General features: G+C 37.4%; 1 protein-coding gene across 3 annotated transcripts in view; it reads right to left on the bottom strand.

Annotated features, from left to right (window-relative positions):
* The window catches only part of LOC117420401 (protocadherin-7-like), a 190,153-nt gene that overhangs the window by 82,616 nt on the left and 84,326 nt on the right, over positions 1 to 23,211 (bottom strand). Inside the window, exons 2-3 of one of the 3 annotated variants that reach the window (XM_034033828.3) lie at positions 19,785 to 20,001; positions 16,765 to 18,501 (exon numbers count right to left, since the gene is read on the bottom strand). In XM_034033828.3, the coding sequence (XP_033889719.3) occupies positions 18,353 to 18,501; positions 19,785 to 20,001 (366 nt within the window). In that variant the 3' untranslated portion in view covers positions 16,765 to 18,352. Of the gene's footprint in view, positions 1 to 16,764; positions 18,502 to 19,784; positions 20,002 to 23,211 lie in introns of those variants that run through there. The other 2 variants (XM_034033824.3, XM_034033825.3) reach the window with 2 other exon arrangements.

Here is a 23,211-nt window from a genome sequence, read left to right as displayed (position 1 = left end):
TGTTTTCATTAGAGAATCCACAGCCACCCCACCCCCCAAAAACTAATCTTGTTGACAGTTTCTTAAAAGCAAACAAGACAAATGCAAAAAAAACATGTATGTAAGACATTGTCACAGAATTTACGAAATGCATTTTTGTGATTCTACATTTAACACTATTGAGAGTTTTATAGTTATGGATGACAGGAGTAGGACATACGCAAAGCATCTGTTCTCTATTACATGTACGTTATGCAGCGGTTTCCAGGCACTTCACAACAAGTTCATTCCCCAGTACAGGAAATGAGAGCAGCATGTATTAGAACAACGTTTCCCAAAGTGGGGGTAGCGAAAGGGGGTCGCGAAAGTGGGGGTCGAGAAAGGGGGGTCGCTAAACAGCAGACGTTCTTAAAAAATCAGGCACTGTCTCAGAGAAGGCCATGAACGCATCCTACCTGGTTGCAATGCATATTGCAAAAAACTGCACACAATTGCTGAGGAACTAATATTACCAGCGGCAATCGACAGGTGCAGTGAAACCCTGGGAGCCAGTGCTGCAGAAAAGTTCAAAGTAATTCCACTGTCCAACAGCACGATAGCACACGGATTGATGATTTATCACAGGATATAGAATGCCAGCTTATATAGACCGAGTATAATCCTCAGGCAAGTTTTGTATTCAGCTGGATGAGTCAACTGATATTGCTGGGTGTGCAATACTTCTGGTATTTGTACACTACACATGGGGCGGTGACTTCGAGGATCTTTTAATGTGCCATGAAATTCCATCAAGAACAACATCACAAGGAATGTTCAATGTATTGGATTACTTTCAGTCACATAGTTTGGAATGGCAGAACTGTGTGGGGATTGCATCTGATGGTGCTGCGGGGATGACTGGTAAGATGTCTGGCATAGTAAAATTGGTGCAAGTTCAGGCCCCTGAAGCTGGTGGCAACACTGCTTTCTACACCGTGAAGCTCTGGTCTGTAAGAAATGTCTGATGAGCTTCATGATGTTTTAGATGCAGCAGTTAAGGTTGTGAAATATATTAAGACCAGCACTTTAATCACGCTTGCTTCCAGGCTTTGTGCTGTGAATTAGGAGCCGATCATGAACAGCTATTAATGCACACTGAAAAACGTTGGATTTCTCATGGGACGATGATGTAGCATCTGTTTGAGCTTCGAGAAGAGGTGCGTTCCTTCCTCACTGAAAAAAAGCACCCCCTTGCTGATTTTTTTGCTGATAGGAATTGGCTTATTTCGCTGGCATACCTTGCAGATTTATTCACTCACCTAAACAAACTGAATTTAACAATGCAGGGAAAAGGTAACATTTTTGAGCAGCACTGCAAAATTGAGGCATTCAATTTTGGCAGAAACAAATGACAGAATGTCGTTATGAAATGTTCCAACTTCTGTGTGAATTTATTGAAAAGGAAAGAGGTGTTTGATGTCTCCATTACCAAACGGGTAATTGACTAGCATTTAAAAGCCCTTTACATTAAGTTTCAGGACAACTTTCCTAGAAACACACATGATGAGTACAGCTGGGTTGCTAATCCTTTTGCCGTGGACGTAGCAAATTTCTCTTTGCCATACCAACTGGAGTCACAGCTCATCAATCTGTCATGTGACCTCTCAATAAAGGTACATTTAACAATTTACCTCTGAAGAACTTTTGGCTCTTTACTGTGAGCAAATACCCAGAACTCGCTGGTAAGGTAATTTCAATTTTACTGCCATTCACCACCACCTATCTGTGTGAAGCAGCATTTTCAGTTGTGACTCTAATAAAAACAAAATACAGAAACAGGCTGCATGTGGGTAACAACCTGCATGTAAGCATATCGGATAGTTACTCTTGCCTTCAGAAACTCCTCAGTCATAAACAACCTCACAAGCAATTTTTTTTAATGCAAAACCATCATTGTTTATATAAGTTCTCTCAACTATTTATTTCTTTCTTTCTTTTTTTAACAGCTAGACAGTAAGAGTCAGTAGTGGCTAGTCTAATCTTTGACAGGTTGTCAGTATGTTTGCAATGCTTGATGTTGAATTGAAAATTAAAACTGGCATTCAGCATGTTGCAACACAATTTTAAATTGATATGTTAGTTTAATACAATTTATTTTACTAAAACTTTATTTGATAAAAGAAACATTTTAGCAACCTGTAAAAGCTTGTATAGTGTAGTATAGTTACAAATAAATGAAACGTTGCTTTTTAATTTGTTTAAGATGTATTAGTAATAGTGAATAATTTTGGGTCATGGGTTCAGTCTTCCTGTGTTCATTTGGGTCGCCAATCACAAAGTTTGGGAAATACTGTATTAGAGGATGGCAGTGGGCTAATCTCCCAATATGTGAAGGGTAGTGTTTTGCAAACTGTTACACCAAATGCAGGAAGTTTGAATATGTATATTTCTCATGAACCCCATTCCACAACTTTTCAATGAAAATATGTGACGTGATATTCAGTGCACCAAATCTAGTAATACTGTAGCTGAATATCATGAGTGAAACCAACAAGCTCTGCAATCCAACAGTGCCTTCCAAGAAAAGCATCCTGAGGCATTTTACTGGTGGTGAACAAAACTGACATTATTATTGTAATTGCCAGTTATAACTGGAGGCTGAAAAGGCTTTCACAAATAAAACAAACCTGACCTGTTTCCAACTCCTGTTTATCACAAGTAACAGATCCTTTCATACAGTATGTGGCAATACCTACCTCGGTAAGATAAATTGCACCTGGGAATTGCATTTGCACGTGATCACTTTGTATGTATACTGAAGACAGTTACACCTGATTCGATTTATAAAAAACTAACACACAACTGTATTCTGTTTGTGAGCTTTACACTTATTTACACAGTGCAGAGAGAGATAGCTGTTTGTCATTCTACCCTGGGCCAATTTCAAAAGTAGATCTCCAGGTTAGACACATTTATCAGGACCTTAATCCATAATATTTCCAAATCCCAAGTCATTAAGCATTATACAATTGCATAACAATTTGCATTATATTATTTACAACAAAACAGTTGATAAAATAGTTTGTATGCCACAATCTGTAAAATGCCATGCCCTTTTTCCTTTGGAGAGAAGCTTATAATTTCTGGCACAACAATGTACAATCATAGGGTTTCAGTCCTATTTGCCTTAAATTATGCTTAAAGCCAAGGAGACTGGAAATAGTGAGTCATTCTGAATCTCATCAGTCTGACTAGTGTTATATCAGCAGTGTTGTCCTTATTCTCTGAGTTCCCAGTCACTTCAATCTACTGAGCTTTAACTAAAGTACAACAGGGACCCTCATTACTAACACAGTCATTGAAACCTTCCTTTCTTTTACTCGCAATAGTTTAAAATTACTTTTTCTAAAGCAGGTTTATTTCCCCCAAAAAGAAATAAACCATGGTTGTTAAAACGTTGTTAATTTTTTTAATGAACAAAAGTAACTACTGCCGTATGTGATATGTTTTGTTATTGTAGCTGCTTTTGTGATTGGCAGTCCCACTGGGTCAAAATGCACTTAACAGCAGTGGCCCTGTGGCTAAATGCTCTTGAAAGACTGTTATTATAATACACCTGGATACCTGGAGATGACGACAAATTAATTCCCTTGTAGAATGCTGACGCTGAATTTGGAATATTTAACAGTAAGTCTTTGTGTCACGATTTTTTTGTACTGTAAACAAGTGTCATACTTGTATTACACAAAATGAAGGTCTGCAATTCTCTTACATGTTATAAAACAAAGTACATTTTTCAAAGGTAACTAAAATAAGGATTAAACTAGTAGGAAAATCAATTAAACCTTCATGAAACTAAGTTGCTTCTTGCTCCGTTATCATATTAAGTAGCAAAACCTGACAAAGAACATGTTACAATGAAAAACCCCAGTCTGCTCAAAACAAATATGTTACTTCAAATAGTGAAACAAAGAAACCCTGCTTATACTGTGTGCTTAAAAAAATGGTATTAACAATCTATTCAGAATGGCTAACCCTTAACATATAATGACAAGGAGATAAGGGAAAGAAAAAATGTGCTGCAACATGTCTGTACATATAACGGAGGACTGCAGTAAAAAGCATAGCTGTGTGAATAAATATATTTTTGGATTCTCCAACCACCAAATGTATTTGCCTTTTGGCAACATAGTCAAGAGATGTTTTGGGCTTTCTGTATGTTTCACCCCATATGAAGTCATAATGCTTGAAGAGGCTGCGAAAATGCCAGAGGTCAAACATGTAGATGACATTTGTATGTGTTAAACAGTTTTGAGATTTCTTTGCCTGGATTTTCAACAGTAGAACCTACAGTGAAAAAAAAAAAACACACAAAAAAACCAAACAATGCTTTTACTTTCTGATTTAACCATGACATACAATGTACTTATGTATTACAATAGATATTTAAGCCTGATTTAGTTACTTGAAAAAATAAGCAAACAATGGTTATAGTTGTTATGAAGGGATGCACTATCCAACTATGGACATTAAATGTGTCTCTTTTACTATTTACTAGCCATAACTTTGAGTTCCCCACTAAAAGGGTGTTTGTTGAACATACCATATCACAACAATGTGTGCCTGCAAATGATTATGCTCATAAATCTGTTATTGTTCCTACTGTCTTGGGAAAATGCTTTATTATAACAATCTGTAGTTGTGCATGTTTCATTCTCTCATCGTTATTAAAGAGTATATGATTTTTTAAATCAGTACAACAAGGTAACAAGCTTTCATAGAAACAAACATCCAAACAACTGACCATACAAAATAGGTATAAAAACAGTATGTAAGTTGCCAACTATTAAATAAACTTGAGAGAATGAATACGTCTCTAAAAAGTCTTAGTTTTAATAATCCGGTGCAGGGTTCTTCTTCACTATGTTACTGCATTCATCTTTGGAAATCTATACTAAAGAGTATGCAGTCGTATTTCACATCAAAAACATGGTGTGCTGTTTCAAGGGATGGTGTGATATCATTTGGACAGCCTTGATTACTTTTGGAACTCTAGCATTTCATTTCATTACTATACAAATTTAGATAAAATAGTGTAGATGAAGCAAACTATACTGGTGCTGATTAGATTAAATACTTAAAAATAAGCTATATCACAAGGCAAGGGTATGGCCACTATTTTGTGAGAACAAGTTCCTCTTTCTTCACCCTAAATACAAAAGAGACTGAGAAAACTTGTAGAGGTGTAATGCATGGCTGCACTAAGTATAGTCATGGCAGTCTTAGCCCAAGGTATCATGAAATGTTTAGCAGTGTCAAAATGTTAATGTCATGTCTTAAAATACTTACCAGTGCTGAACAAGGCTCCAGACAAACAGAGCAAGGGTTAGAACCACTGATGATAAGTAAGTAACATATAGCTTGGCATGCCCATCAGAGAGACCTGGGGCTGGGTAACTCCAACACAGGCCAGCAGTGTGGAGTAGTGGTTAGGGCTCTGGACTCTTGACCGGAGGGTCGTGGGTTCAATCGCAGGTGGGGGGACACTGCTGCTGTACCCTTGAGCAAGGTACTTTACCTAGATTGCTCCAGTAAAAACCCAACTGTATAAATGGGTAATTGTATGTAAAAAATAATGTAATTGTATGTAAAATAATGTGACATCTTGTGACAATTGTAAGTCGCCCTGGATAAGGGCGTCTGCTAAGAAATAAATAATAATAATAATAATAACACACTGAGGGGTAGATGTACTAAAGTGTTGCGGCTATCACAATAGTCACAAACCAGTTGCAAACGAGTCGGAAGTCTAGGGTAAATTGTACTAAACAAACGCAATGCTGCTGGCGACTTTTTATAAAATGCTTTGTAGCACCAGTTTTTCATTGTGGTTCAGCCTTACATGAATATGTAATTATGGGCATTCTTGCATACATTCGCAAAAATGGAGTGGAGATAGTGCAAATGAGGGTTCTCAGATATTATAATGAGAGGTACTAACTAAAGCTGTTGGCAATTGCGACACTTACAATTGCATCAATTTGTTAAGAACCTTTGAAAGCAAGTTTTAAACAGTTGCAATTAGCAAACCTTTAAAAGGCAGTATGAAACAGACTACCTCCCAACCATGGCTGCTGTGAGTGCAGCAAGAAGGAGACATTGTCCTCAACAAGAATAAGTGATTTGTAGGATGAGAAGAGAAAGGCTATTTCGTACTCACATTACCCTCTTTGACTTAAATGAAAACCAAATTAAGTACAGAATTCTTGAACTGCTGTCTGATTTAAAAGACAACCTTGGAGCCTCTCACCCAGAGAAGCCATGCTATCCTTGCAGTGGTCAAACTATTGTTCACCCTGCATTATCTTACCTCTGGATCCTTTCAGGGGACTGAAGCAGTCGTGCTCAAAGCATTTTAGAGGCGAACACCCAAATACCTATTGTTCCCGAAAAGCAGGGTGTACTTACAAGCCTTGAAAACACATTTCTATGACATTTCTGGTTTCCCCAACACGCTGGGAGCAATAGACTGCACACATGTGCCGCTAACCCCTCCAGCTATTTCTGAGCATCTGTATAGGAATAGGAAACACATCTATTCTATTAATGTGCAGGTTTGTAATTGTACACAATTTAGCACTGCACCACTGACTAACTTAAATAAAAATTGACAGTATACATTTGGCTTAGAGGCTACTCATGATAATACAAATTAGTGGTATAATGCCAAATTTGTTGCTGGTCCTTTGAAATTCGTATTAACGAGAATTGACTGTCCTCCTGTAAGTATTATAACTTGTCAGTGCGGCACCATGATCTATTTTGTGTATTGTCTAGGCTACTAAGTAGGCAAAGTTAAAAATATGAATAATTAATAAAAAAAACCCGCTAAAACCATTTTAATGGTAGCCTACAGGCTAAAGTAAAAAGAAAGTGCGCTAGGTATTCATTTGATTTTACTATTGTACTGTACACTGTATAGGCCTACTGTACAGATTTATATTTTTTCATTATGAAATGTGTAGCCTACCCAAAGCACATTAGTGTTATTTCAGCACAATGATTTGTACGTTTAAAATACACTGAACACTATAAATGTATGTGTGCGATTATATTGTATTTTTTTAACCAAACACCTCCTTATGTCGGACAAACACGTCCGGTTTAGTGAGGGGCTACTGTATGATTATGAAAAGCTTTTTGATAGAAACATTTTTTACTTTGGGGTGAAGGTGGGGAACCCAGTATAGAAACTGATGGGATTAAACTGCCTTTCATTATTTATTCAAAAAAATGTCGCACGACTCTTACAATGCTAGAGAGCTCGCTAAAAGGCTGCAACAAATAATTAAATTAGTATATTGAGACTCTCTTCATTAACATATTGTTTCTTAGTACATACGACAAAATGCATACTTTGCGAATTGTCACAACAAAAATGCAAATTGCAGTATGTTTGCGCTGTGACTGGCCCATCTTAGTACATCTACCCCTGAATATGCGCCACGAGGAAAGGGCACCCACTGAGTCCTTGTCTCATACAAGGATCCTGCTGTGCTAAAGTGGTCTTTGATCATTATTTCAACTGTATCAAAATAGACATGCAAATGGTACTTAGCAAAGTAAATCACCAACCTTTTCACAATTTACTTTTAACTGCACATCATAAGAAAAACACCAGCATGACTAAATGTTTTATAAAATATATCCTTATGCAAAAAAAAAAAAAAAAAAAAATTAAACAGATGAAAACAACTTTATCAAAGAAATAAAACCATACAATTATTAAAATAATTTAACTCCACTTCCAGAATGTTAGAAAGCATGTAGTATGCCCTTGGCATTCTATTGCACAACATATAAAAGTGAACTCTTTTATTATACAAAACGTCTCATTTTAAAATTGGTCATTTTTTGCTGTTAGCTCATTGGTAGTTCTTGGATACTGCTTAATAATAGTGGAATTCAGCTGCAGTAGCTTCACACCTCACAGCGAAACAAATCAGGCATTAGCATTTTCAGTGAAGAACCGTTTATAGTGTATTTGATTTTGTTTTCACAGAGGACAAATGGAGAATATATATTTTGTCCACTCATGTTTTTCTCTTATGGGAAAGCCTTCTTTGTGCAGCATACAAAGCTAGCAATGACACGCATCAAACCAATAAGCAATAAACTCATTTTGCAAGCTTAAAGGGAGTTTACCTTAAGGGAATAAATTAGTTGCTGTGACATGATTTTGGCACGGCTGACATGTATAAAATGCTTTGTCACTTCTGTGTGCCAGAAGGTGCCACTAGCAGCATCGACTATGTTTGTCATACTACATTTTCATTATAAAATGGAAGACCTGTTCAGTTTGGTACTAATTATCAGATCACACACCACAGCCAGCCTGTCACTCCACACATATACTGTAGATATAGATGTAAACAAGGCAGTTTGACTGGTCTTACAATAAAAAGTTTAATGGTAATTATGATTGGTAAAAAAAATATGTTCCCATTTACAAAGGCTAACTTAAAAAAAAAAAAAAACTGTTTATACATAAATGATTACAGATAACTTTCATAAAATTCCATTAGACGCTCGCAATGTAGTTTTAACGAGTGCATCACATAATTATGACTGCTCTATAATATAGACATTTTGGCAAGCCCTAGTGTAATTGGCACACGTGTGTGTTCAGATAGATGGTTTTCCTGTTTGTGGCTTAAGCATGAATCTCATAATCCGACATAGCTACAAAAGTGACCCTGGTATGAAAGATTGAGCCTGCTGTCCTTGATTATCCTGGGTGGCTACTGGTCTCGGCACTCTGCCTTCTATTGCTGAGCAGAGTAAACAGATTTACAGAATGTAGAAATTAACACTAAATAGTGCCATGCTGTGTACCTCTCCACACACCCACCTCGCTTTTACTCAGTGTAACCCATAATGGCGTAGACACAAAAAGTGATATGCCCACTTTGCATTCTGGTATTGGTGTTTTTGAAAAGAACAATAGGGTTAGAGGTATAATTAAAATACTTTTTTTTTTAACAATATCAACAGTGTATAACTTGGAATTGAATTTAATGTAGTTGAAATTAAGCTCATTGATTGTCCTCACAGTATTTAAAAAATTGTAAATATAGTGAATTGTATAAGGCAGTTCATAAAACAAATCCCAGTCTATACTGGGATTTGCACATAGCTTTACTGTTGCGTTCAAATTGTATTATAAGTACTGTATAGTGTTTGATAAGGGTTACCCATGTACATTGCATTTTTTTTTTGCTATTGCTTGTACTCTATTTTACACTTGTGTGCTTGACCTAAGATTTAAACCCAAGGTCACATGATTCCCCACTCTTACGTAGGTGTATATAGTGCATTGTGCAGCTGCATTTAGAACTGGTCCTGATGTTTGCCCATGTATAGCTCAAATCAAATACACCCGAATAATAACTACATGCTAATGTTGAAAATAAAATAAATTATTACCATAACTCAAAGCATGCCATAATCTCAAATGATATTCAGTCAGTGTTGTCTGTTTGCAATGAGCTTGTGGCTAAGACTGTTAAAAGTCATAAATCAACTAGAAACTTCTAAATAAGAAATCTGAAAATTCAACTGTGTAGCCTTGGAAGCAAACAATAACACTCTTATAATTATAATTACATTGCGTGGCTTTCTGCAATATTGTCCTTAATTTTGTTTACCTAACCTACACATTTATCTATATCTCCTGGCCAGAAGATGTGCAATAGAATACTTGGTTGAACAGATAACGCAATATTCTTCTCTGAGGGAGCAGTATATTCACTTAAATTAATAAAGAATAGAACTATGAAGTCTTCCCCTATGTCTTTTTTAAGTGATTTTATTTTATTTTTAAAGTGGTCTGAAAACTAATAACTTACAAAATCCGGGACAACTGAAGATTAATTTCTAAAGAGATTTAGCTATACTATACTATATATCCCTCTCTGCAAGAGATATGGGTAGAGAGCGAAACAGAATCTATTGTGTCTTTGAAAAGTGCACAACTACTACTATAGTTATAGTGCCAAACAACCACTCCAATGACACTGTCTATTATTTGCTTTTTCAAAATTATCAACATCAAATGTACAATGTCTAAGTAAGCAACACTGATGCTCTCTGTTAATGACACTCTCCTATTTTTTAGTATGATAACTTTAGCACTTTTTCATGTTTTTCTTTGTTTTCTCAATTTTAAAAAGGTCTTCTCATACAGAAATTGCTCTTCCTCAAGTCAATCTACAACACCACTCCCTGACTTCCTCTGTGTTATCACCTGTGGTTTTAGAAATGCTGTAGGGACTTGTTACCTTGTGCCTTAGGAGCCTATTTGTTTAATTAACTCAATTTTAAAAAATCGAGTACCAGTACTAATAATAGGTCTGAATATAATTTACATCTACAAAAGAAAATTGCTACCACAGACCCTTTTACAGAATAGTATTCTATGCCTGCAATACGAGTATAATGTGAACATGTTTTGGAATCCTAACATAATTACTGCATAACTTTCTTCTATTGTTGTCGAAAATGTTTGAAAAGCACACTAGCTGAGCATATGGCACCTATTGGCAATAATACAAAACCCTCCCCCCCTCCTCCTCCCTCCTCTATCTCCCCTGGTGATTTTGCCTCCTTCTTCTCTTCTAAAATCTCAGATATCTGCAAACTCTTTAACACCTCTCCCTCCCCCGCACCCCCTCCTGCTCCAACCCCTACACCCACTGCATCCCCTACTAACTCACCCTCCTTCTCCACCTTCTCGCCCCTCTCAGACTCTGACCTCTCCTCTCTGCTCCAGGGTCACAAACCCACCACGTGTGCCCTGGACCCCCTCCCCACTCACCTCTTTCAAGCTGCTGCTCCTGCTCTACTTCCCTTCATCTCCTCCCTTCTCAACACCTCTCTCCTTTCTGGTCTCTTTCCCTCTGCCTTCAAAAAAGCCTCTATCACTCCCCTTCTCAAAAAACCTACCCTCGACCCCAACTCCCTCCAGAGCTACCGCCCTGTCTCCCTCCTACCCGTCCTCTCCAAAACCCTCGAGCGGACTGTATACCTCCAGCTCTCTATTTTCCTGTCCAACCACTCTCTGCTCGACCCTCTCCAATCTGGCTTCCGCTCTGCTCACTCCACTGAAACCACCCTCCTGTCTGTCACCAACTCACTTAAGTCTGCCCGAGCTGCCTCTCTCTCCTCTGTCCTAATTCTCCTCGACCTCTCTGCTGCCTTTGACACTGTTGATCACTCTATTCTACTATCATCTCTCGCTGACCTGGGGATCTCTGGCACTGCTCTGGCCTGGTTCTCCTCCTACCTCTCCAACCGCACTTACCAGGTAACCTGGCGTGGAGCAACCTCCACACCTCACCCTCTCTTAACAGGAGTTCCCCAAGGGTCAGTCTTGGGTCCTCTCCTGTTCTCTCTCTACACCCGCTCCCTGGGCCCCCTCATCGCATCCTATGGTTTCTCATACCATTTCTATGCTGATGATGCTCAGATTTTCCTCTCCTTCCCCACCCCTGACTCCACCATCTCCTCCCGTATCTCTACCTGTCTGTCTGCTATTTCCTCCTGGATGCACTTGCATCACCTCAAACTCAACCTCTCTAAATCTGACCTCCTTTTCTTTCCCCCCTCCTCTGATCTCTCTATCTCTGTTCCTCTGGAATCTACCACACTCTCTCTCTCTTCCTCCGCTAAGAACCTAGGAGTCACCCTGGACCCCTGCCTCTCTTATTCCCAGCACATCTCCACTCTGGCACGCACTTGCCTATTCTTCCTGAGCAACATCCGAAGAATCCGACCCTTCCTCACCAACTACGCCACCCAGCTCCTGGTCCAGGCCTTGGTACTCTCCCGCCTAGACTACTGCAACTCCCTCCTGGCTGGCCTCCCTGCGTCTGCCACCCGTCCACTCCAGCTCATCCAGAAATCTGCTGCCCGCCTGGTGTTCTCTCTGCCTCGCTTCTCCCACGCAACTCCACTACTCCGCTCGCTCCACTGGCTCCCGATCACCGCTCGCATCCAGTTCAAGACTCTTGTACTAGCCTACAGATGCCTTGACCAGACTGCACCCAGCTACCTCCAGACCCTCATCTCTCCCTACACCCCCACTCGACCTCTCCGCTCCGCCTGCACTAGAAGACTGGCTCTACCTCCTCTACGCTCCCCTGCCTCCAGAGTCCGCTCCTTCTCCACCCTCACTCCGCAGTGGTGGAATGACCTTCCTACATATGTCAGGACTACCCAGTCCCTGACCACATTCCGGCGCCTCCTCAAGACTCACCTCTTCAGACAGCACCTGCAGAACTCCTCTGTTTTTCCCCTGGGACACTTATCACCCTTCCTTAAATGCGCTCTTATCTGCCCCCTATTTTACTGCATTTAATCCTGTACTTCAGAGTACTGTAATCTGCCAAGTGTTTAATCTGTAGTATTCTGTATTTAATCATATCCTGATGTAACTATCACTGACACTGTTATCTGCTGTATTATTGAATTGTATTTTGTCACACTTGTACTTGCTTGAACCAAAGTCATTGTATTTATCTTGCTCTTAAATTGTATTATTACATGTACTGTAATACTTGAAATGTATTTGCTTACGATTGTAAGTCGTCCTGGATAAGGACGTCTGCTAAGAAATAAATAATAATAATAATAATAATAATAATAATAATAATAATAATAATCAGAAAAAGTGTTTCAATATTTTCAATACTCAGAAATGAAAATAAAGGCTTTCCGGAACAATGCATAGCATTATACTTTTGTTACACATGGACAATACATTTGAAGACTGTTAGTCTGCAACAGCAAATTAAATTGTGAGTTGCAAACATTATTGTTCCTCTGAGATAGTTTCCGTAGAGACCATTGTTTATAATGTAAGCAACCGATGCTGAAAACCAAGTAACCGTAAAGCTGCATTCTTGTACCCTAACAGCTTGCCCTTTAATACTGAACTAAGCCCACTGGTTTTCTCTTAATAATCAATTACTTCGGATCTTCTAGTTTTCAAGTGCTGTGCTGATATAGTGTTTGTATTTATTGACATCCTAGTTTTGATAGATTATAATGTGTAAGTAGTTAGTCATATCTAATAAATAAACAGAAAAGAACAGGAGACAATGCCATCTTGACTTCTAGACCAATCCTGAATGTGGACTTCTATCATGGTTCTCACACTACAGCACAACACAATGACCCCAATCAATCAATGTGTGTAGATGATACTGCTGTAAATTCCAGCAGTAACTTAAAATGGTTCCTGGAAAACACCTCCCAAATACAAGTGGAGGAAGTGGAACGCTTCCTAGGTTAAAATGTTATTTAGTTTTTCTTTAAAACAAAACAAAACAAAACAAAAAAAACATAATAGGCTACAGTAGGTGTGATTTTCAGAATCTTTAATGCTCTTATGAAAAAACATATGTAACCATTTGTGGCCAGCTGTGGATCCCTAACCAGCAGGTGGAGCCTCTCGCTATCAAACACTCCCAAATACACATCGGGGCTACTAGCCCCAACAGAGGAGGCCGTACTAGTAACAGTGAGAAAAAGCTGCATTGCTGTGTAGTGAGCAGCCAAGAAGTTCTAGCTCTAACTGGATCACGGCGTGTCTAACCTGGTTCAGAGTTTGTTAACTGCTGCATGTTAAACCTGTAATGACGAGTGTTTAACTGGGGTCTGAGATGTATCTATTGTGTATAGGAACAGCACAGGGTTTAGTTTCAGGATTTCGAATCCCGTTCTGAAGTATAGGAAGCGAGGTGTGTAAGCGGGACCTCCTGTGTTACAGCGAGCAGTGCACAGCCATACTGATGGCAACGTTTTGTTTCATAGTTTGTTTTTATTTTGCCCTTTTCATTTCGTTGTATGGCCGCCATATACCACCGCTCCTGGCTGCATCACGTGGGGTTTTATGTGTATTTAATCCATTAATACATCCTGCAAGCCTGAACGGTGTTGTCAACATCACCTCCATGTCTCCCTCCCTGCCTGTGTCAGCAGTAAACCCACACTCCCTATTACACCGTTGGATAAAAACATCTGTTTTCTTGGACAAATGGCCTTGAGAATGGAGTCACTTTTTATTAATACGCTAGACACCACTTTATGTCTAACATAAACTTATTTTACACAAGATATAAACACCTCTGTAAATATTGGTTTGTGGTAAATTTATTCGGATATTAAAAAAATGACAATTTATGAACAATACAGAAATGACAAGACTATTCATACATAGTACAGTACAGAGTGCAAAAAAATCAGGAGATTTGAGAAGTAGGTGAATTCCAATCTAATTGTGAGTGTTGCATACATGTTTGTATACTGTGCGACCTCTAAAGCCTATACTTGCTGGGGATTTGTGGAGTATGTCACTTCTATAACTTTTCTGAAGCAAACTGAACAATTTAAGCTCATTTTGTAATTCAGTAATGCAATTCTAAGTCTGTGTATTCAAGTTTTGCATGTTTTTTCATTTTTTTTTTTTGTGAATGCCATTATCAATTGCAAAGCATGGATAACTAAAGAAGTGTACCACAATATGCATTCTGTTAGTTTCAGTTTACATATAAATCAAATGTTTTAAATCACCAGCAAAAGTGCATACCACAGTATGTTATGAACAAGGTTTATAAATATTTCAAATGATGTACATTTGTGTGGAGTAGTGGTTAGGGCTGTGGACTCTTTATCAGAGGGTCGTGGGTTCAATCCCAGGTGGGGACACTGTTGCTGTACCCTTGAGCAAGGTACTTTACCTAGATTACTCCAATAAAAACCTGACTGTATAAATGGGTAATTGTATGTAAAAAAAATATATAATAATGTGATAACTTGTAACAACTGTAAGTTGCACTGGATAAGGGCGCCTGCTAAGAAATAAATAATAATAATGAATTGCAGTGAGCTAATAATATGTTGAATGAATAGCATTTTTAATTTTAATTGACTTGTAATTATCAGATATCTAAAGTAAGAACATTTAAAAGAAAAAATAATACATCTAATGATAAACAACTAGACTTGTGGGTAGAGATTATTTGTAAAGTGTTACTTTAAATTTCCAAGTAAACTGTTTAAAATGTTCTTATCTTCAGCTTGTAAGGGATTAACATTAATAAACACGTACATTTTTTCTTAAATTTTTGCTCTGTTGAGCATTAAAATGGCAATTTAAAAATCTTCACTGTTGAAGAGATCCAAAGCAGTTCACCTGAATTCTAAAGGAAACACGTTTTAATTCCAGCTGGCATTTCATGCAGTTTAGAAACTCCAAATTCTCTCGCAACTGTCATGACTTATGTAACGTAGCACGCACATTCCTCACGCTATAGGAAGCGCGCGTCTAAAACATTGTGCGACTTTACAGGGTGGGTAAATCGACTTCTCATGCTAAAAAGCCATACAATTGTCCAAACACTTGTCTGAAACATGTCTGAAAGCTGTACCTTATACTCACAAGACTTCAGCAGGGAAAGGTACGTAACCTTGCACAGCTTTCTACTGTAACTAAAGGCCGTACCAAGCAATCCTTTATAAACATTAGATCTGCTGGAAGTAGCCCTGGCAAACTTCTTGACCAATTAGGAAAAAATAAGCATACAGTACAGTGTTGTTTTATTCAACAATTCTTCAAGAGGCAGTGTGGTCCTGTGGTTAAATTCCAGGGCTTGTAACCAGAAGGTCACCGGTTCAAATCCCACCTCTGCCACTGACTGACTCACTGTGTGACCCTGAGCAAGTCGCTTAACCTCCTTGTGCTCCATCCTGCGGATGAGATGTTAAATCAATGTCCTATTGTAAGTGACTCTGCATATAATGCACAGTTCGCAGCCTACCTCTGTAAAGCGCTTTGTGATGGAGGTCCACTATGAATGGTGCCATATAAAAATAAAGATATTATTATTATTATAACAATTCAAATTATTGCCATTTCACTCATAAAATGAGAGTGCTTTACGGTTTTGTTGTTTTATAAGCAAGGTTATAAAAAAATACTGAAGCTACTTTGTTAGAAAATGCAGCCATTTCCAATAAATAAATAAATAACAAAGCACATAAATATTTTTATCCTTTACACTTTTGTTAGCTTTGTGTTTTGTTTTTTTTTAAACTTTTTAAAAAAAATTAGTCGTCACCAATTTTTTACCCCGGTTTTTCTCCCCAATTTAGCATGCCCAATTATTATCTGTATCCTCGGCTCACTGCTCGCAACCACGTTTGTTTATCCCTAAAATGTACCGACAGCACCAGGCTTGAGCAATCACCTACCAATCTCTTAAGCCTAATTCATTGAGCAATATTTGTTGGTTCCACGAATGTGTTAAAAAATAAAATAAATAAATACTGGGTTTAACATCAGCTTGCTGCAAGATTCACATAATGAAGTTCAAGAAAGTTACAAAAATGCCTGTGTGGATTAGCAGCTACTGAGAAATGTGTTGAATTCGTATGGACCAGTATACTGGTTATTATTATTATTATTATTATTATTATTAATATTAAAATGGCGAGTAGAGTAGCCTGTTGTAGATTTACTACCAGTATTTTGAAAATGTACTGCATGAAACATTTTGACTGGATAATTTTTATATCATTAACTGAAAGTGCTGGATTTTTGCTCTGTTTGTATAAGGATAAGAATTGCTGAAGCTATGGCTCTGTAGGAAAATGTGTACATAATATATTTGTATGTTTATAATAGGTTTCTAATACATATTTATGTAGTCAGAAATGTTTAGCAAATAATACATGGATAGTACACAGCGGATTCTTATGTACTGTTGGTATCTGTTTGTTTTTTTACTTTGTGGAAACACTGTTTAAGAAAGCTGCACGATATCAGTCGTCGTAAAGGCCAAACTGGAACTCAGACAGAAACATTGAAATATACCCTCCTGTTTTTTAATATTGATTAGGTCTTTTATTTATTTATTTATTGCATTTATATAGCGCTTTTTATACAAAAGTATTGCAAAGCACTGTAGAGTACATAGCAGAAAAAAGAACAAACCACAATACATTTGTATAGCATGTCACACATACAACTGCCATAATCAGATCATTTAAATAACATATTTAAATAACAGTATACACATAATACAAAAGATACATTAAAGTTACATTTAAACCCACTAAGATAAGAAAGCCATTTTACAAAAGTGTGTTTTAAGTCTTGACTTGAAAACTGTAACGGTCCCAGCTTCCCTGACAAATGAAGTTAGAGCATTCCATAATTAGGAGCTCTACAAGAAAAAGCCCTACCTACCATGTTGTTTTGTTGACCCTAGGAATACCCGGCAGCCCCGCATCCTGTGATCTCAGAGTGCGGTTTGGAAGATACGGGGGTCAGTAACTCCTAAAAATAACTAGGTGCTAATCCATGGAATGGTCTACAGTATCAAAGGCAACAGAATTAAAACTGATGTAAAGTCAGTCAGAGCTTATCAGCAGATCATTCACAACTCTGACAAGGACCGTCTCGGTGCTATGTGCAGCACGGAAACCAGACTGAAACTTCTCGAATATACCATTAAGAGTTAGAAATTTTTGTAATTGAATTGCAACTCTCTCTAGAACCTAAAACAAAAATGTACCTTTTAGTGGGCTTAAGTGGCTGCAGATTCTCTAAACAGACTACAATGATTTTTAGCTTTGTAACCTCAACTGATGAAGGCTATGGTAAACATTTAAAGTAATAATAAAGGGCCAGTATTGCTTCCAAAGGTTTGTTTCTATCTGCATACCTCTAAATCTAAATTCAATACAACAGCTGATTAAAACCTAACCATGCATATAAGCAAGATTCCAATTACACTTCACAGACTTCCATTTCAATTCCCTTCAGTGTAAAAAAATAAAAACCTATTAAGCATAGGTCAGAGGATTTAGGCCATGTCATAAGAACATATAAAATGATGAAACATAATTTTTAAGTTGTCATTATCACAGGGTATTCGAACAACTTTTGTATGATCAAATTGTTACTGTAATATAACTTGACACAATTTGGCATAAAAATGCCATAAAAGGGAACACAGCCTATCGGCAAGCAAAATTACTGATTTGGTTGAAACTATTAATAGATGCTGCAGCTAGTGTACTTGGTGACAACTGTCTCCCTTGGACTTAATCCACCCGGAAGACTGTTATCTCCTTAAATATGAAAAGATAATAGAAAGAAGCCTACAGTTAACTGACTTTTTCAAATAGAAACCAACACACACCTCTAATAATAGCATTCACTTCTATTTTTTATTAATTTGTATAAATAAAAGTCACATCTTTAAACATTTAAAGAAGTAACGCAGACCACATTATTGGACAAATCCATTAATTGTAAACCAATTAATCAACATTTAAGCAATGAACAGTTAAATGCAATTAGAAAACACATTTCATCAAGTGCTGACAACTGCAACCTTCCCAGTTTATACAGGTATAAAGAACTCCATGCCAATTTCTTTACCACAGGGAGCGATTTACCTTTTGGGTCAATGTCTTTAAAAAAAACAAACAAGGGCAATCATTAGTTATTAATGAAAGTCCCCCAATTTCAGCCAATAGCAAGGTACTCATTGCAGATCCATCAAAATAAAAGTTCACAAAAGCAGGACTCATGGAAGGACACATATACCTAAGTCATGCTTGTCAACCAGTCCACAAAGTCATTGCTGCATACATCTACACTGATATCTACATCTACACTGATACTGCTTTGAGAAGATACTGCCTCTTACCCTTATGGCTTAAAAATGGTAGGCCATTGATATCATGATGATAGATCTAGCTTAATATGCTGAAGATTGATCGTCAAATCCTTTATTTTATGTTTAGGATTAAGGGTCAGAGCCAATACCAGGTTTCACTTTTTATAAATAGGATCATAATGTCATCAAGAATAAATATTTTAAAATATGAAGCACAACACAGTAGTGGAACAAATGTTACATGAACAAAAGGCAAAGATTTAATTCTCGTTCACTAGCCTGATGTTTCATATTCTTGCTTGGAGAAAACCAATGATTATTGTATCTAGTGTATTTCCATTCTACAGCTTCTTAAAGTATTTACATTTAACTTCTATATACTTTCCAAAAATCTTAATCCGATAACAGTATCTTGTGATTCTCAGAAAAAGAAAAAAGAAAAAGAAGAGGAAATTAGCAGTTCTAAGAAAAATGTGCATTTTTCCACAAGTAAACATATAATTTGTACCAAGTGGGAGAAACTACTCTCACTGATTTGGTATATCAACTTTTGTTTAAATACAGTACATGACAAGCATAGTCATTGTCTGACAGCATTCTTGAGAAATATCATAAAAGTAAAATCATATGTACACTTATTGTGCATATACTTAGTACTATACCAAACTGCACATACTGTAGAGTTTGTACATGCCTTACTATGTAAACAGAAACATTTGATAAGGATCGTTACTTACCTAAATGGTCCATTTCACTATGTTTAATATATATTGGTAGTCACAGTGAATTTGTGCTTAGAATGTTCCTTATTTTAAGCATAATATTAAGGGCAGCCTCTGATTAGTCAGTGAATCAACTACGCAAACTAAACTGAATAGAGAAATTAAGATTAGTTTATGTGGATCTAGTGCATTGATAAAGGTTCATAAAGGTAAGCGAATTGTGTTGTCCAAAGATTATTCATCTTATTTCTTCACTGGACAGTTGTGTGTATTTTGCCCAGCTCTTACTTGGAATCAGTGCTCCCTGTTGTTATGCTATACTATATGTGTTTTTGTTTGTGTTTGCCCCTACCATTTTCCATATGCTCTGCCTCACCAACACTGCCATCCGGCGTAGTCCTCTCATAGTTGTCCTCTGGGAGGGGTAGGGCACCGAGTCTGGGACCTGACGAGCTCTTACTGCTGGGCGTCTCTGATTCCTCCAATCCACTATCATAGCAACTCTGCAATGATCCCTGGTGTGGGTCCTGAGGCTGGCTCACCACAGAAAACGTCACTCTGCGAAATGGCTACAAGAGACAAGATTCTCAGGGTCACTTTCAGGGCCGATGATGCTGAAATTACAAATTACTGCAACTTCTTTATGTGACAGCTGTGTAAGTGCATTTCATGGGTGGTGAATATGGTATGGGGTTAAACTGCTGAGAAACAAGAATTTCCATTTTTCAATAAGTTTGTAGTCTTACTAAGAAAAAAAAAAGAAATCTATTCACTGATATTAATAACAGTCCTCTTTGAACCCTCAAAGAGTACAACTAAAATGCATTCCAGAGGCACCACAGATCTGAAGAGGATATTTTTAAGCAAGCCATAGTGTGTCTAATAATATTAATTATTACCCTTCCCCCTCCTTGTGGGAGAATTGATCTTACCCAGAAACAGTATTTCATGTAATGTACTGCAAACAAAACCACACACAAAGAAAATAGTGTAAAATTCGAATTTGCATAAACACAAAAAAATACCACACAGCTGGGAAAGCATAGAGCTGCTCAAATCAATTTGGTTTAGCAGACCATAACACTCTAGTAGCAACTCTAGATAATAAATAAACCTGCAGTTGAATTTACTTCACCCTTTTACCCTTCTGATATTAATCCTAAAACTCTTGAAAGAAACACTCTTCGGGATAACATTTATTAATACAGTCAGTCCTGTTCTTTTTGAATGTCATTTAATATAGAGAGAATGATGACATTTGTAGAGATTCCAAATGTAAAGAAATTTGACTTGTATATCTTTGATATTCATGCCTTAGAACTGAGATACAGTAAATGAGTATCGGCAAGCATTGATGAAGAAGGTTATTTCTCAACAATGATCATGGGTTCCAGTTTGTTGTATTACACCACTTCCCAGTGGTGTAGATACCGCCCTAGCAGCCATAGCATAGCTACGGGGCCCGGGCACCAAGGGGGCCCGGGAGCAAGTTAATATATATATATATATATATATATATATATATATATATATATATATATATATATATACACAGCCCAAATTCTGAAGTAAACTCTTAAATAATTGGTCTCAAAGGTCAAGAGACTGAAAAAGGCCAATCAACACAAGCTATGAGTACTTTTGACTTCGGTTGCTAAGGGACTATATAACTAAGAGCAGAAATTTTTCAGTAAATCCAGTGAAAGCTTGAAACAGACAGGCAGGCAGTATGTCTCAATAGCAACACCAAAGTTAAAATCAATTTTAAATATCAGAAACTTCCTTAAATGTGGGCATGACAGCATCGAAACACAAAAAGAAGTGAGGGACACCCAACAGTCTGAGCCCGATCCAACGGCAAATACAAGCTGCGAAAAAAATATGGTTTATAGAAAGAGTGATAATCAAGTAACATTATAAAAGAGTACTAGAAAATGACAGTGCTGCAGTTGCGATTGATAATTTCCCTAAAGAAGAAGAATATCCAACAGACAGGGCTAACTTTCCTCGCTACAAAAAGGATATTGCTGCTCTAGAAAGAGCGACCAGAATTATTCCTGGTTTAAAAGGCATGTCATATGCAGACAGGCTAAAATAATTGAATGTATTCAGTCTTGAACAAAGAAGAATACGCAGCGATCTGATTCAAGCATTCAAAATTCTAAATGGTATTGAGAATGTTGACCCAGGGGACTTTTTCAACCTGAAAAAAGAAACAAGGACCAGGGGTCATAAACGGAGATTAGATAAAGGGGCATTCAAAACAGAAAATAGGAGGCACTTTTTTACACAGAGAATTGAGTCTGGAACCAACTCCCCAATAATGTTGTTGAAGCTGACACCCTGGGATCCTTCAAGAAGCTGCTTGATGAGATTCTGGGATCAATAAGCTACTAACAACCAAACAAGCAAGACGGGCCAAATTGCATCCTCTCGTTTGTAACTTTTTTATGTTCTTATGTTCTTAATATTAGTGATCACCAAGTGAAGCAATTTATAATATATCATAGATCCTTTTTTTATTATTTTTAACCATTCCTGTCACTTTTGCCGTTGCTGAGAGATAATTTTCTAAACTTAAGCTGATTAAAACATTGTGGCAAGTTACCCGCCCCTTTCATTATTTATATATTCTTATTCTTTGTGTTGTATTATTATTTGCACTATTATTATGTATTGTATTTGTGTGCGGACAGACGAAAGCCGTCCGACATTAATGTTTATTGTTTGAGACTGGCAAAAAAGCCGGTCTCGTAAAGTGTAGCTGGTGGGGATGGGGTTAAATCCCCATCCCAGAAAAGCCCAAGGGAATGTAGTTGGAGCCTTAATAAGGTCATTGTCTTATGGGTAATTAAGGCTCCAGCCACAGTATAAAAGACCCACTCCGGGCTCAGACAAAGGAAGAGAGTATTAGAGAGTTCTATGGAGAAGGATAGTAAAGAGCGACTTCTACCAAACCAGCGAACAAGGTACTTGTTTTTATAACAAGATTTATAATTGTTTGTGTTATTTTTACTTTGACCAGAGTGCCCTTTTCTTTTTGTGTGTTGTTTAAATCTTTTGTTTTATTATTTAATAAATATATTTCAGCCTCGTACCTTTTGTTTTGACTGCTGCTTCCTGAACCTGATGTCACCACCCACATACCACACAAAGCCATCCGTGTCAAACATACACCAGAAGTACCATGTGTCAAGAAAGACTATCAGGACTAGCCTTGTTGAGTGTAGAACAAGAACAAGCACAAGCAACAAAATTGAACACGGACAAGATTGTGGATTGGTAATGTTTGGTAAGTATACATACTAACTCAGTATTCTGCAGTTACATGTCAGAAAAGAGTGGTAAACGGGGCCACAGTCACTGAAATTGCCTAAAACAGATGAAATCATTCATCTGTTTTAGGCAATTTTAGGCAAATGGCTGATGAATGACATAACGTTAAATCCTCAATCACAAAAACAATACATTTATACATACAGTTCACCAAGAAGTCTTTATATTTTATAATAGGACCTGGAAACTGTCCATTGAAAAATAGTTAAATAAAGTTGTTAATTTTTTTCTTCACAGCCCACTTATGTGACATCAAGGAAATTAACCACGCTTATTATTATGCATGAGGTACAATCATTTCTAAATCCGTTAAATACGTATTGAAGGCATTTCACAGGTTTGGGTAGAAAGTGGAAGTATTGGATTGACATTTATACCAGTTATTTCAATGGCACAGTCTATCTACCCACACCCTGGAGGAAAGTGTTCATGATGAAATTTTT

This window comes from Acipenser ruthenus, chromosome 1, assembly GCF_902713425.1.
Source record: "Acipenser ruthenus chromosome 1, fAciRut3.2 maternal haplotype, whole genome shotgun sequence".
Lineage (NCBI taxonomy): Eukaryota > Metazoa > Chordata > Actinopteri > Acipenseriformes > Acipenseridae > Acipenser > Acipenser ruthenus.
The sequence above is the reverse complement of the archived record's forward strand: the minus strand, read 5'-3'. Positions and strand labels throughout refer to the sequence as shown.